The sequence below is a fragment of the Buceros rhinoceros genome, unplaced genomic scaffold, assembly GCF_000710305.1.
Source record: "Buceros rhinoceros silvestris isolate BGI_N320 unplaced genomic scaffold, ASM71030v1 scaffold45046, whole genome shotgun sequence".
In the NCBI taxonomy this organism is placed as follows: Eukaryota; Metazoa; Chordata; class Aves; order Bucerotiformes; family Bucerotidae; genus Buceros; species Buceros rhinoceros.
Window position 1 is genome coordinate 8,090 of NW_010417752.1, and position 12,585 is coordinate 20,674.

Here is a 12,585-nt window from a genome sequence, read left to right on the forward strand (position 1 = left end):
TGAGTCTGTGCTAAATCAGTTGTAGACATTGTGTTTAGATAGTGTATTACTTTATTTAAAGTGATAAGGTTATTTGAAAATGATCAGCACTAAGATCCTTAAACCTAACAACTCACAGAAGCTGCAGTTTGTGAAGCTCAGTGTACCTGCACTGCAATCTGAATTTGTGCAGGAGTCTCAGCTGAATTTAGAAACTTACTCCTGCTGGAGATGAGGGGTCCTGCTCGTCGGTTATCATTGCCCGAGCTTAGCTTCCTATTTACTTTGTAATGGCTCTAGTGCTCATTGGACTCTTCCATGGTCTAGTTTATTGTTTCTTCTTTCTTCACCTTCTCCTCCAACCTCAGCCCAGCTCCCTGGGTTTTTGTTTTGTTTTGTTTTGGGTTTTTCTTTCACTTTTTTGGTGAGTTGAAGCCTACAGAAGAGTCCTCGAGCACCAGGATCAGCGTGGGCGTACCATTGACAGTGACATTTTAACTGAACAGTGTAGTCTTCACTTCCTTGTTTTACACTGTCTCTTGAATTAGTTTTTACTGTACAACATGTAGGTTTGTTAGTGCTTAAAGTCCTTTTAAGACCCGTGGGACCTGGAGAAGTTAGTGTCAGATTTGTAAGTCATCTTTGTAACACACAGAGCTAAAACCTTAAAATACTCTCTGTGATTCCTGAATTAATATTTTCATCATCCTGAATCGTACTGAATTTAATGAGTGGCTTAATAACTTTTCCATTATTTGTCATTAGTTTATTTCAACTACACAATCTGTACCTGCTCTAAGACAGTAACTTTTTTGCATGTGATGGGTTCAACTCTTTTACTTTTTACTGTAGAAGTACTGTCAATTTAAGGATCCATATGGGGTCCTTCATTGAGCTCAAAATAGCAGACACCAGTCATTCAAAAATAAAGAAACAAGCAAGAACAAGCATTTCCGTGTCTCCTTTGCCTTATCTTGGAGATACCAGGAGACTCAATCAGAATAGTAGGAGTGAAAATCTGGCAAGTTTTCTTGGGCTCAGCTTGTCAGTTATAACTCATGTAATAATTATTTGCCATTTCCTGCTCATCTACATTCTTGAAGATGGTTAAAGTTGATTAGGTACACAAAATATTAAAGTTTATGTAGGGTACTTTGGATTTCTGTGTAAATACCTCTTTGGATGACTACTGGTCTTACTAGAATTTCAGTGTGTCTAGAATTAACACTGTTGCTAAATGTAGCAAATGGATTGTGCTTGTTGATTATTAATTCCTACAGCTGATTTAAATATGCTTTGTATACCAGCACAGCATTTTTTTCCCTGTTTTCAGGAAGTTAAGAAAATTATTCCTCAATGTGAACTTCGCCAGATTTAAAAAATATTCTTTTAAGAATAAATTCAGATGGGAAAAAATGTCTATACTTTTTTAGAAGTGTGCATTGCTAGCTTTGTTTATAGCAGGCTAAGCTTTGGCAGTTCGTTGTCAAAATACACTAGAAAAATCTGGATGTTTGTTTCCTTTTCTGAAGTGACCATTTCGGGCTTCAGTCTTGCTTTGATGTATTGATACATCTTTGGCAACAATTCAGTTTCTTCAAAGCTTAGCCAAGATTACCTGTTATACCATAATACTTACAGTGTGCAAAGCTGTGCAGTATTTATTACTTTCTGCAGAACTGCCATGTTAGCCTAACCAATAACTGAGTGGTCACTTCTTATTAATTGACTTTTTTCTTTTTATTTTTTTAGGGTTCAAATGGTATTTTAACAGACTTTCTGAGTTTCTACACATTACCTTCAACAGTGATGCACCATCCTGTTCATAAAAGCCTCAAAGCTGCTTATTCCTTTTACAATATTCATACAGAGACCCCCCTCTTGGACTTAATGAATGATGCACTCATTATAGCTAAAGTGGTAAGTTGTGGGGTTGGGTTTTTTTCTGCTTCTTTCACAAAATTATTCTTAGGAGTGTGGGCAAGGTAAGATCTGGCAGCAATTTATCCGTGCCATTGCATTCTGCTTTCTTTTACTGTCTACAGCGCAGAGTGCAGTAGATGAAACAAATACAACATATGTATCAAAGTAGAAAACACTGTGCTTGTTTTTCCTTTTCACTTTGAGTGATGCTAGGAATGACAAGTGCATGAAGATCAAGTGCTGGCAGTAGCTCTAACTGTGTAAACATCCAAGAGCACACTGACAAGTATATTCACTAAGTACCAGAGGAGTGGAAAGTACTACTAAAACAGTTTCTCTTGGAGATGAGTTAATGAATTCTATTAAATACATTTGGGGGTTTTCTTTAATCTTTTTTTTATTTTTACAAAATATAGAAGTTTATTTGTGCGAGCTTTATCGTTTTATCTTGTTACTAACTGATGCCATCATCTCTAGGTGATGTTGTGTAGCTTTTAAGCACATCTTCATGCATGAAATTAACACTGATAGATGGTTTAGTTCAATGGTAGGGAAGAGACTATAAATGAAGTTTTTAAACATAAGAATTGTAAGGGTTTAGTGCTGTCTGATGAAAAACTAGCGCTCAGCCCTTAATCATCGGTTTCAGAGGAGTGCAGTGCAAACACTGATGGCAATGTAGTCTGTGGTACGGAGCTCCCATCCCAACACTCTGAATTCTGAGAGACCTCTTTAGCCCTGGCAATTGACAGGGTTCTTCCAGTCCATGGTATCGATTCTGGCAACCATTCCTGACATGCTGCAGAGCATAGGCTTGGGGTTTTTTTCTCCTCAGACTTAAAGCAGCCGTGTTTGTGCAGCACTGCAGTTGAGGCTTGTTGACTATAAGCAGTATTGAGTTGAATAATTATTTGACAAGAAAAAATTCCTGGATAGTTGTGAGGAATACAGAACCCCATTATTCAGGCTCAAGAATTATACCAAAGGAAGTTTAGAGGCAGACTTTGAAAGGTATAAAGATATATGAAGATACAGGAAGGTGGCTAGCATAATTTTCAGAAATGACTAAAAATACTAGTACTATTTATTCTTTAAAGTCTCAATGGAAAAAGGACTAAATGTTGGTCTCCATTTGAAGTGTGGCATAGGGAGCTGAGTGGCTGGCTGTTTGGAACAGGTAAGGAAGCAGTTATGTGGTTTACCCGCGAGGCTTTGCACCTTCCCCCGTCTACGGTTCTCTCTGAATGTGATGTGTGAGTCTTTTCTCTTATATGGGTCATCCTATAGTTAGAGTACAGGGATTTAGACACCTGTAGATCCAAAGTGTCTGCTAGGCTTGTCTGCATCGTTGGATGCCTCGTTGCATTTGCATATCTGGCACTTGGACTTTCAGATGAGGAGAGGTGAGGCAAGGGAAGAGTAATGACAAATGCACTCCTATTCACAGCTTTTTGTTTACAAATGTACTGGGTCTGGCTGGGATGGAGTTAACTTTCTTCCTAGCAGCCCATATGGTGCTGCTTTGTGTTTGTGACTAAAACAGAGCTGATAACACAGCAGTGTTTTGGCTGTTGCTGACTAGTGCTTGCACAGCCTCAAGGCTTTCTCTTTAATGGTCTGGCAGAGCTGTGGAGCAAGTATCTTTGAACAGGAACTTTTTTGTACCTCTCAGAAGATGGTAACCTGAACCTAACCTGCTGATGTTTAGATGCTGAATTAAAACTATGACTGTAGACTCTATAATTTATTTGAATTTTAATTGCAGAGCTTCATTAGTGTGTCTGTACCTACAGTGTGTCTCTATTCTCCCCCACTTTCCTTCCTGCCTTCTGAGATTTCTGTTACTGTCTATTGCTGACCTGGAATATTTCAAAATTTACTTCTTTATGTGCCAAGTGTCAAATCCTTGCCACCTTATTTGTCTTGTTTCTGTGTGGTTTTCATAGCACATTTAACTTAGCATAGCTCATCTGCACATCGGATGATCTTTGTGTAAAGTAGTGCAGAACCTTTCTCTAAACTCACTTTCTATAAACCCACTTTCTTTGCTTTGTGACTTTATTTTAAATAGTCCTGAACTGTTGAAGTTTCCACTCCCCCTTTTTTTTCCTAAAATGGGGTGCTTACTTAAAAAAAAAAATCTACTTTTTATGCTGAGTAAAGAATGTCCCTTACCATCTTCTTGTGCTTAAGTAACTGCGCATTATTGTTTTGTAACTTATTTTTATCTTGGAGAACAGAAAGTCCTGCTGGTGCACTGCCTTTGTGCTGTTTAGACTCCAAGATCTTAGGTCAGAATCCCTTGCAGTTAATTGCAAATAAATGGACTTTCATATCCAGACCCCCAAGCAAAGTCAGCTGTTCTGTGCATGGTGATTGTCACTGCGATGGCTTAACTGACCTTGTTTTTATGTTGCTTTTTAAGAGTTCAGATTTGAGAGCGTTTGCGTTGCCGTACAAAACCCTGAGACTAATTTGGCAATGTTGCTGTTCTGAGAGCAAAATGGCTATTTGAGTGGTGAATTTGGGAGGCTGAGGAACAGAGGAATTGGTAGAGGGTGCGTGAGTAGGGGAGGAAGAGTAACGTGAAAGATTGGCGTTCTAAAGACAGTGGAATTTCAGAAAGGGACCAGCTCACAAAAATACAATGTTTACCATTAACGGAATGATAAACGGCCAAAGACCACCGTAAGCTGTATTTATGCAGCTGTAGCTGGAATAGGCCATGTGTGTCAAAACACTGTATGTGACTGTAAAAAATGTGTATCTATAAGGATAAAATAATGGATAATGTTTTAGGGAGTCTTCAGACCTTTACCCCTGAAAGTGGCTTTAAAATTCCTACCCTTTTGGAGATAATCTTCAAGCAAAGTTGTGTCTTATACTTCACTTTTTATTGGAAAAATTTCTTCGTCTGTACCTAATTAAAAGGCAAGATTTATTCCCTTCTCTCTTTTTCCACTTAATTAGCCTAGTCTCTTGGATACTGTATGCCACTCTGTAAAGTATCATTTGTGTGTCATTTTGAAACTCTAAAAAGTAACATTTAAAAAATGTTTTGCTGTTGCCAGAAAGGATTTGATGTGTTCAATGCACTAGACTTAATGGAAAACAAAACATTCCTGGAAAAACTCAAGTTTGGGATTGGAGATGGAAATTTGCAGTATTATTTGTACAACTGGAGGTGTCCTGGCATGGAATCTGAAAAGGTAAGGGAGAAAAAAACAGCTTCTGAATTCAGTTAGGTATAATGGTACATGAATCTACACTGGCCAAAATAGGGACAAGTTTTAAAATAACTTTCTTAGGTGGTCATATTTAATATCCATAAATGAGGTGTAAAAAATGATGTTTAGATTTATTGCCATACTTGAACATAAATACTGTGTTTTTCTTCTTCCTTTAGGTCGGTCTGGTATTACAATGAGGACACTTACGTTTCTAGAACTCTGAGGTCATCATTTTGAGTTAATTTGATCTCCATAACTCTTGGAACGGTATTGTTCAAGGGGAGTAAAAGCACAACGTCAGTGATACTCAAATAGTCCATTAAACCTGAACAATGAAGACATCCATATGTGACCAAATTTATGCATTTTCAGATAGATCAGAAGGTCCATGAAACTCTCTTACTGTCCATGAAAAGAAAAGCACATTCATTTAAGTTTCAAAGCTTAGCTTGCACCTTGATGAGAAGAAGGTATTTTTTTTCCACTCTGTAGAAAAGACTGTTTTGTACAAACTGAACTTCAGTGGTGGATTAGGGTACAAAAATATTTGCTATTATGTGGATGAACTGCTGCATTTCTATTTATTAAGTGGTGGTGTATGTTTGTCAGTGTAACAGAATGAAGGATACAAACTTGAGTATCTTTGCTTATTTACTTCACTTGGATATCATCATTTGGGGGAAAATCATGAAGTACAAAACGTTTGTAGCTCTATGAAAGTCCTGGATGTTTTTGTAACTGGAGCAGTATGACAATGTACTGGTTTAACTAGTGCATTTGTTTCTCCATAAGCAACGCTGCCAAATCAATAAAAATACAGATTTGTACTTTGATCTTCAATAGATCAGTGGATTGATTTAACAGTATCGCACTGTTCAGTGCAGGTGTTATCTATGTTGCCGGAATGATAATACATTACTGTACTTAATTTACAGTTGTGGCACAAAACCTTAGTTTTTCCTCAGTAGAATAACATCAGCCTGTGTGTAAAACTAAGAATTTTAGTAGTGCTATCAGGATATTTATAGTTTGAATGTTTTCAATGCTTCTGCGAAATTGCACATATTCCTTTGTCTACTTTGATTTCCTATGAAGTCTGTAATTCTAATGAAAAGTATCTTGTGTAAATATGTATTCATAAATTGTTCCTGGTAGTGTTTTTATCTTGACTTTGGAACAAGAAGTTTTGCTATATACATGGCTGGTAAGCAGAAGAGAAATGCTGTACTCTCAGTCCTTGGAAGTCTCCATACTGTGCTTCCTGAAATGTAGAAGGGCTGATCTTTCTTGTTGGGGGTAGCTGTTTTAATTCCCTCATGAATGCTTGGCAACCAGAGCGGCTTCTGAAGCACTTTATATGCATTCCAACATAACGTCATAGCTAGATACGATAGCAGTTCTTTCAGCTCACAGATGCTGCAGTAACGTGAGCACTGAGAAAATCTGCAGTAAGAAACTTCTAGCTGAAAGTGCCAAATTGTGGTAGCGAAGCCTCTGTGCTGTGAGCATCTTCTGAATGTGACTTGAATATCTCATGAACTGCAAATGTCTAAACTTTCCTTTTAAACATGACTGTAATTCTGACATCGGATTTTGCTGAAAGTTCAATTCTGTACCTGAAAACATCAATTTAGATGAAGATAAATTTGTCTGTTCTTCATAACTGCTAGCTCTACCCACCTCCTTATAGCACTGGGGTTTTTCTTTCATCCTGCTTCTTTTCCAATGTGTGAATGGTTTGTGGTTTGGTTTCTTTTTCTTGTTGAATTGTGGCAAGAGGATTCTGCCCTAGAGACAGTGATAAATACTTTCCCTTATTGCGTTATAGCTCTGTGATTAAAGCATTCGACCTCCTTCAAACCAAGGAAGGGATTGAATGTGGTTTGTCTGACCCTGGGTGTGCGCCAGCTCGGGTTTCAGAGATCTTTCAGACATCTAGTGGTGCAGCTGGGCTTTACAACTTTGGCCACCGATACCTGTCTGCTAGTAGCAGTCATAACAGATGGTGCAGAGGAAGCCTGGACTCCCTGTGCGAGACTTGAGCAGAATTAAGTGCCTGAAAATGTAATCAATGGTAGCGATACCTGAGGTCGCAAGATGGATTTAATCTCAACTCCCATCGAAGACTTAAGTTCTTACTTTCCAGAAGGGAAGAAGGAGCCTTCCTGCTTCAGCTGTAAAGGCAGAGCCTTGCCAGTACTTGCTCAGCCGCTGCCTAACGTGCAGTGGGACAGCAGGGCATAGCTCTGTCCTCATGGCTAAGAAATGATCGTGAATGCCAGATAAAAGGTATGCTCCTGTTCTCTGCCTTCTCTTCCCTCCCCTCAAAAAAATGGGGAGGAAATGTTAGGCAGCTGTTTTCTTTTCTCCTCTCTTTGAAACCAGTGCTATTGTTTGGAAAAATGTTGAGGCCACGATGGAACCACGTATGTCCAGGTAAAAGACAGACTTGAACCTGGCTTTCCTGTAGCCTGGCTTTCTGCCCTAATTGTGGAGTAATTGCACATTAAGGAAGGAGTGTGGCCGCTCTTGTGCTGTCTTCTGGGAAAACAGTGCCATTTGCTTCTGAATCTGAGGGGTAAACTTGTGTCTCGTGTTTTGGCTTGCACTGTGGGGAATGAGGGCTGAATCGTGCTCCTCTAGAAGCTGTGCAGTGCTGTAGCTGAGAGAGCAAACTTTCTGGGACAGCGAGCATGAGGGAAGTGGGTATCTGAGCCCAAGTGCTAGGGCAGTTCTTGGAGAGTTCTGGTGATGAACTGTGCGTGTTACCTAACAGCTGTGTAATCCAACATGGGCCCTTCTGTCCCTGTTCAGGGCTCAAACCTTTTGGCCAGCTGTGCTCTTCACCTCAAATGCTTCGCTGATGCATCACAGCATGAAGAGGATGTGAATCTTGAAGGTGTCCCAGCCTGCACCTTCACAGTAAGACAGTTACTCAGAGGTGGAAATTGCAGCAAGTCACTCTTGATTACAAAGCAGGTGCTGAACAAAATGTTACCACCCATGGAGGTGTCACTGTCAGCAGCCTAACAGGGAGGGGCTTTTCTGTTTCCAAAGTTGAACCCATCTGTGTGTCAGGTTTGCTGTAAACAGCTACTAGGTAAGACTCCTCAGAACCTAAGAGATGGTTTCACAAACTTAAGGCGTACTCCACCACCTTTCCCACGGGTCTTTTTAAAATCTGTAATTTCTTTCTCAGAGAAACTTCCTGTTTGCGGAAGGGACACAAATCCTTGAAAAGAGCTATAGACTTGGGCAGGCAGCAAAGTGTGTGAAAGATGCTTGCTGCATTTATGTTCTTTACCAAAGCTAATCCTCGTGCTTTTGTTTAAAGGATAAGATTTAAATGTTACAGTTAGTCAGCATGTTAAGTAAATACACCAGTGCTAGCATGCCTTCAATGTTTTATGCATCCAAAAAGCCAAAGCAAAAGACATGTATGGTCTATGAAGCAAGGCAAAAAAACCCCTTCACCTCTTCTTGCCACTCTGGCCAGGGAGGGCAAGAATTTTGGCATTAAATGTCTTAAGTTTTGTTTAAACTTCAGGAAGCACAACTACTGAATCATTGCTACTGCCTCCTTTTGTAGTTGGTATGATGACATAAAGTAATTTCTAAATAAATCCAAAATGCAGATTAGCTATCTGATGGCACTGGAAGCCTGGTTAACAAATCTCTGAAAATGATGACATAAATTCCATCTTTAATGACAATGAAGTATCTCAGTTAAGGTATGTTATGCTTTCTTCTACAGTACTGTACTGACTTTTGCTTAAAATATACAGTAAACTAGGCTGTTGATTTTGATTGAATTACAACCTTTCCTTCCTACCACATAGCAATCTCATTAGGAAACTGTTCATAGACCCCAGTAAAACTATAGGACTAAACTCCAAAGTTACGTGGTATGTTTTCATTTTCTTGTAGCAGTTACAGCTGTCATCTACTTCATATAAACAGTATATGGCTTATCTCAATTTTAGACTCCACTTAGAAATCGAGGTTAGGTTAGTTTACATTTTCTCACAGGATGTGTATTAATGGTTTGCATAAGAAGTCTTTTTTCAAAATGCAGCAGCAGTAATTTTGTTTTGTTCTGTATTTGAAAATAAAGCTTTTCCTTCAGCGTATTAGGCACCAGGCATTAGATGGAACCCAGGTCTGCAAACGTTCTTGACCAAAACAAGTTTATTGTTCAGCAGCGCAAACTATAAAAGCTCAAAAGGGAAGGCCGCTTGTGCTGTTACAGCTGTTTACTTGAAACAAGCATTGAACCAGCTTTAAATGAGTTATACCGGCATGGACCGTTGTTTAAATAAACTTTCACTTTTGGTATTGATTTGTTTGAATAATTACACTGCAGTCTGTTTTGCTTGAAGCATGTTCAGCTGTATAAAAATACATTACTTTAATGCTTTGCATTCATTCCAAAGATGTACTTACTATGTCTTGAATTACTGATTTTTACTCTGATCTCTAACCGCAAGGGAAATATTTACCAGGTGAAGACTCAGGCCCAACTTCGAGCAATATTCTTTATTAAAACAAAGTACCTCAACTGAATGCAACATGAAGTTCACCTTATATTCAAGTACTTTACACTGTAAAGCCTAACAACATAGCTCAGTTAGAGCTGTACTCCACACTCCATAGAAAAATCGGTTTAATATGAAGCACCAAACTAAAATCAGTTATGCTGAAAAAGCTTTTTTCTTTTTGCGAGGAGGTTTCTTCATCTTATTTGGGTTTGGAACAAGTTTCTTGATTTTCAAAGGCTGTAAAATGACATGTGAAAGATCAAGCTGATTGTTTTCCATGTGCTTCCGCTTCTTGCTGGTGAGCTCATCCACCAGTGCCTCTGCAAGCTGCTCGGATTCCTCGTTTTCTGAAGAATCTGTATCTGCATGAGCCACAGATTCTTCAGTTCTGTACTGAAACCACGGCACTTCCAAAGCTGGTACCTTTGGAATGATTGCTTCTATTGCTTCGGTAAAAGTGTCGGACTGCTTTTTAAAGCCTAGTGCTAAAATGGATGTTAAGCCAAGAAGTGGTGCAATTGTTTCGCTGAGACGGGGAACCTGGCCTGCTGGTGTGGCTCGACTTGCACTCAGCTGAATGAGGTGCGATGTGATCATGGCAGGCTTTGCAGACTTGCACACTAGCAAGAGAAGTAGTTCGTTTTTTTCCAAGGCTTTTGTAACCTCATTAACTCCAATAGCAAGCTGTCTTCTGATACGTATGTCAGTCCATCCTGGCTTTGGTCGATGGCCTTCGGTCTCCTCTTTAGGGAGTTCATCGCTGCTAGCACCACACTTCCCTTCTGTTTGTTTTTTTGTAAGGGAACGTTTTTTCTTTCTTGGAGTCTCAATCTTTTTAAGTCCAGTATGTTTAATCCTTTCTTCTAAGGTCTGCAGTATAAAACTCATATCTTCTCCTTCTATGGTTTTCCATTGAAAAACAAAGGGGTTATCTAGACATGTTTTTATGGTGATTTTCTTTGCTTTACGAAGTGTTGCTGTCCCTGGCTGAATTACAGACATGCTGAGGTGGGTCTGTGTTTTGACACCCTAGCTGTGATAGGAAGAAAGAGTAAACATTAGTTCAAATACTGTACTGTCTGCTCTGCAGACCTTTACCAGAAGCTTCTCTTGGGAATGCAGAACAGAAGCCCCATCTCCAAGTGAAACCAGCAACTATCACACTCCTCACATCAGCTCTCTGCTAATACTTAACAAATCCGCAAGGCACATGCTGTGCTGCCCTTTTTTTTTTTTTTAAATAGCAAAAGATGACCCAGCAGACTGGACAGCAAGGCAACACCAATGACGAGACCCTTCTGAAGCTGAAAAAAAGCAGCTGGAGGTACTACAGATTAAAAAACCGAAATACACAAAAAAAAAACCAAAACCACCCCAACAACCCAGACAAAACGCAGCACCATAAGCTGAAGGACCACTCAGTTTTTGCTGTTGTGCAGCTGCACTGTAGCAGTATAATGACATACCAAAAAAAAAGAAAAAAACTGAAAACCAGAATTACATCATGAAACAAGCTCAAAGTTCCTGAAATTTAGGATTTTTAGAACTTTAATTTGCCTTTCCATTCTTTGAGCCATGTTTTGTGTTTGTCTGCATTTGGAAGGTATGATAGAAATCTGCAGATTCTATTAATTTATGCTTTCAGTGAAGGAAGGCAATTCTCTACAGGCCTGCAGAAAGTTCAGAAGGGCCTTCTACTCTTGTGTCATCTCATCTAATACCATGCTTTTAGAGTTGAGAAAAATGAAATGGGAGCAGAGAAAATATAGTAGTTCTAGATCTGATTCATCTAGTCCAGAGTAACAGAGAAGACACAAAGTCCTTATACTCCTGCTTGGGCTACTACTCACCATGTCCTTGATAAGCACCTTTACTGGTGCACAGCCAAACCTGCAGAGTAAGAGCAGCTCAGGTTTCAAGTCAGGAGAAATACGACATGACTCTCTCCTAGGTTTCCTAGTTACCCTAGCAGGCACAGGGATAGCTTTTATGTCCCTATCTTGAGTGGCAGCCCCACAAGACACCATTTTCCTAGTCATATAAGTCCTCTGTACCGGTAGTAAGTTACCTTGATATAAGATGATTTAAAAAAAAAAAAAAAGGCAACACCCTGCCCTCACTGAAATTCCCCCAACAGTACGTACTGCCATAAAGCAACATCTGTCTGAAGGACTTCCCCTCAATTAAACCCTCTTCTGGAAGCCAGAGGGAGACATGCATCGAATGGAGCGGTATTGATGCAATATGAACTGTGATGCTGTTACCCACAACAAGAGGCAAGAACACGAAGTACTTTTCAGAGAACAGTAAAACTGGCCAAATATTTCAAAATATTGCAAAGCGCTGTGTCCCACGCTCGGTACTCTCAGAAGAGTCCATGAAATGCCCTGCAGGACGCCTCAGGGGATGGTCCATCCAGCCTGTTGTCTGCCTCCAGCAGTGCGAACTGAAGAAACCGTTTGGGTGGGGCAGGGCCCCCATTCCTCTCCTCTCCCGAGTGCCCGCAACAGTTGGATCAGGAACGTCAGATGGAAGATCTGCTAACTTACTCTATTAGTTCCCTGCGGAGCTACTGTCCGTGCAGTTATCTAACCCCTTTCGCTTACCATTACAGTGGCAACAACCAGAAAGTGGAAACGACTTAAGAATGGAAATGACCACTACAAATCTTCCGTGTGTCTGAGTTAGCAACGGAAGCTTATGACAGGTATTTTAAGAAGAGCCCTGGGTTATCATTTTTAAAATCATTTAATTCGGGATACTCTGACCTTTTACAAGGGGTACCAAGCAAGGTCAGAACAGACCTGTATGTGAGGGAGGAGCAAAACATGAGATGTCACCGTTGAAAGGTTACATTTTTCTTCTCAAAATCGGCACTCCTGGGGAAAACAAGCATACAGGAATAGGAAACAGAG

General features: G+C 39.8%; 2 protein-coding genes across 2 annotated transcripts in view; one reads left to right on the forward strand and one right to left on the reverse strand.

Annotated features, from left to right (window-relative positions):
* Positions 1 to 6,109, forward strand: part of NMT2 (N-myristoyltransferase 2) — a gene marked incomplete at its 5' end in the record, with an annotated part of 13,543 nt that extends 7,434 nt beyond the window's left edge. The window contains 3 exons of the mRNA XM_010138273.1: positions 1,732 to 1,899; positions 4,974 to 5,111; positions 5,309 to 6,109. Of these exons, the coding sequence (XP_010136575.1) occupies positions 1,732 to 1,899; positions 4,974 to 5,111; positions 5,309 to 5,329 (327 nt within the window). The remainder of the gene's footprint in view (positions 1 to 1,731; positions 1,900 to 4,973; positions 5,112 to 5,308) is intronic.
* Positions 6,110 to 9,656: 3,547 nt separating this feature from the next.
* RPP38 (ribonuclease P/MRP 38kDa subunit) lies at positions 9,657 to 10,697 on the reverse strand. The gene has a single exon (XM_010138272.1). The coding sequence runs from the start codon at positions 10,670 to 10,672 to the stop codon at positions 9,824 to 9,826; it is 849 nt and encodes a 282-aa protein (XP_010136574.1). The 5' UTR covers positions 10,673 to 10,697; the 3' UTR covers positions 9,657 to 9,823.
* Between the last annotated feature and the right edge of the window lie 1,888 nt (positions 10,698 to 12,585).

Bases quoted from the DNA above. Each gene is read 5' to 3' on its own strand.
- RPP38 (XM_010138272.1), bottom strand. From the start codon at position 10,672: ATGTCTGTAATTCAGCCAGGGACAGCAACACTTCGTAAAGCAAAGAAA.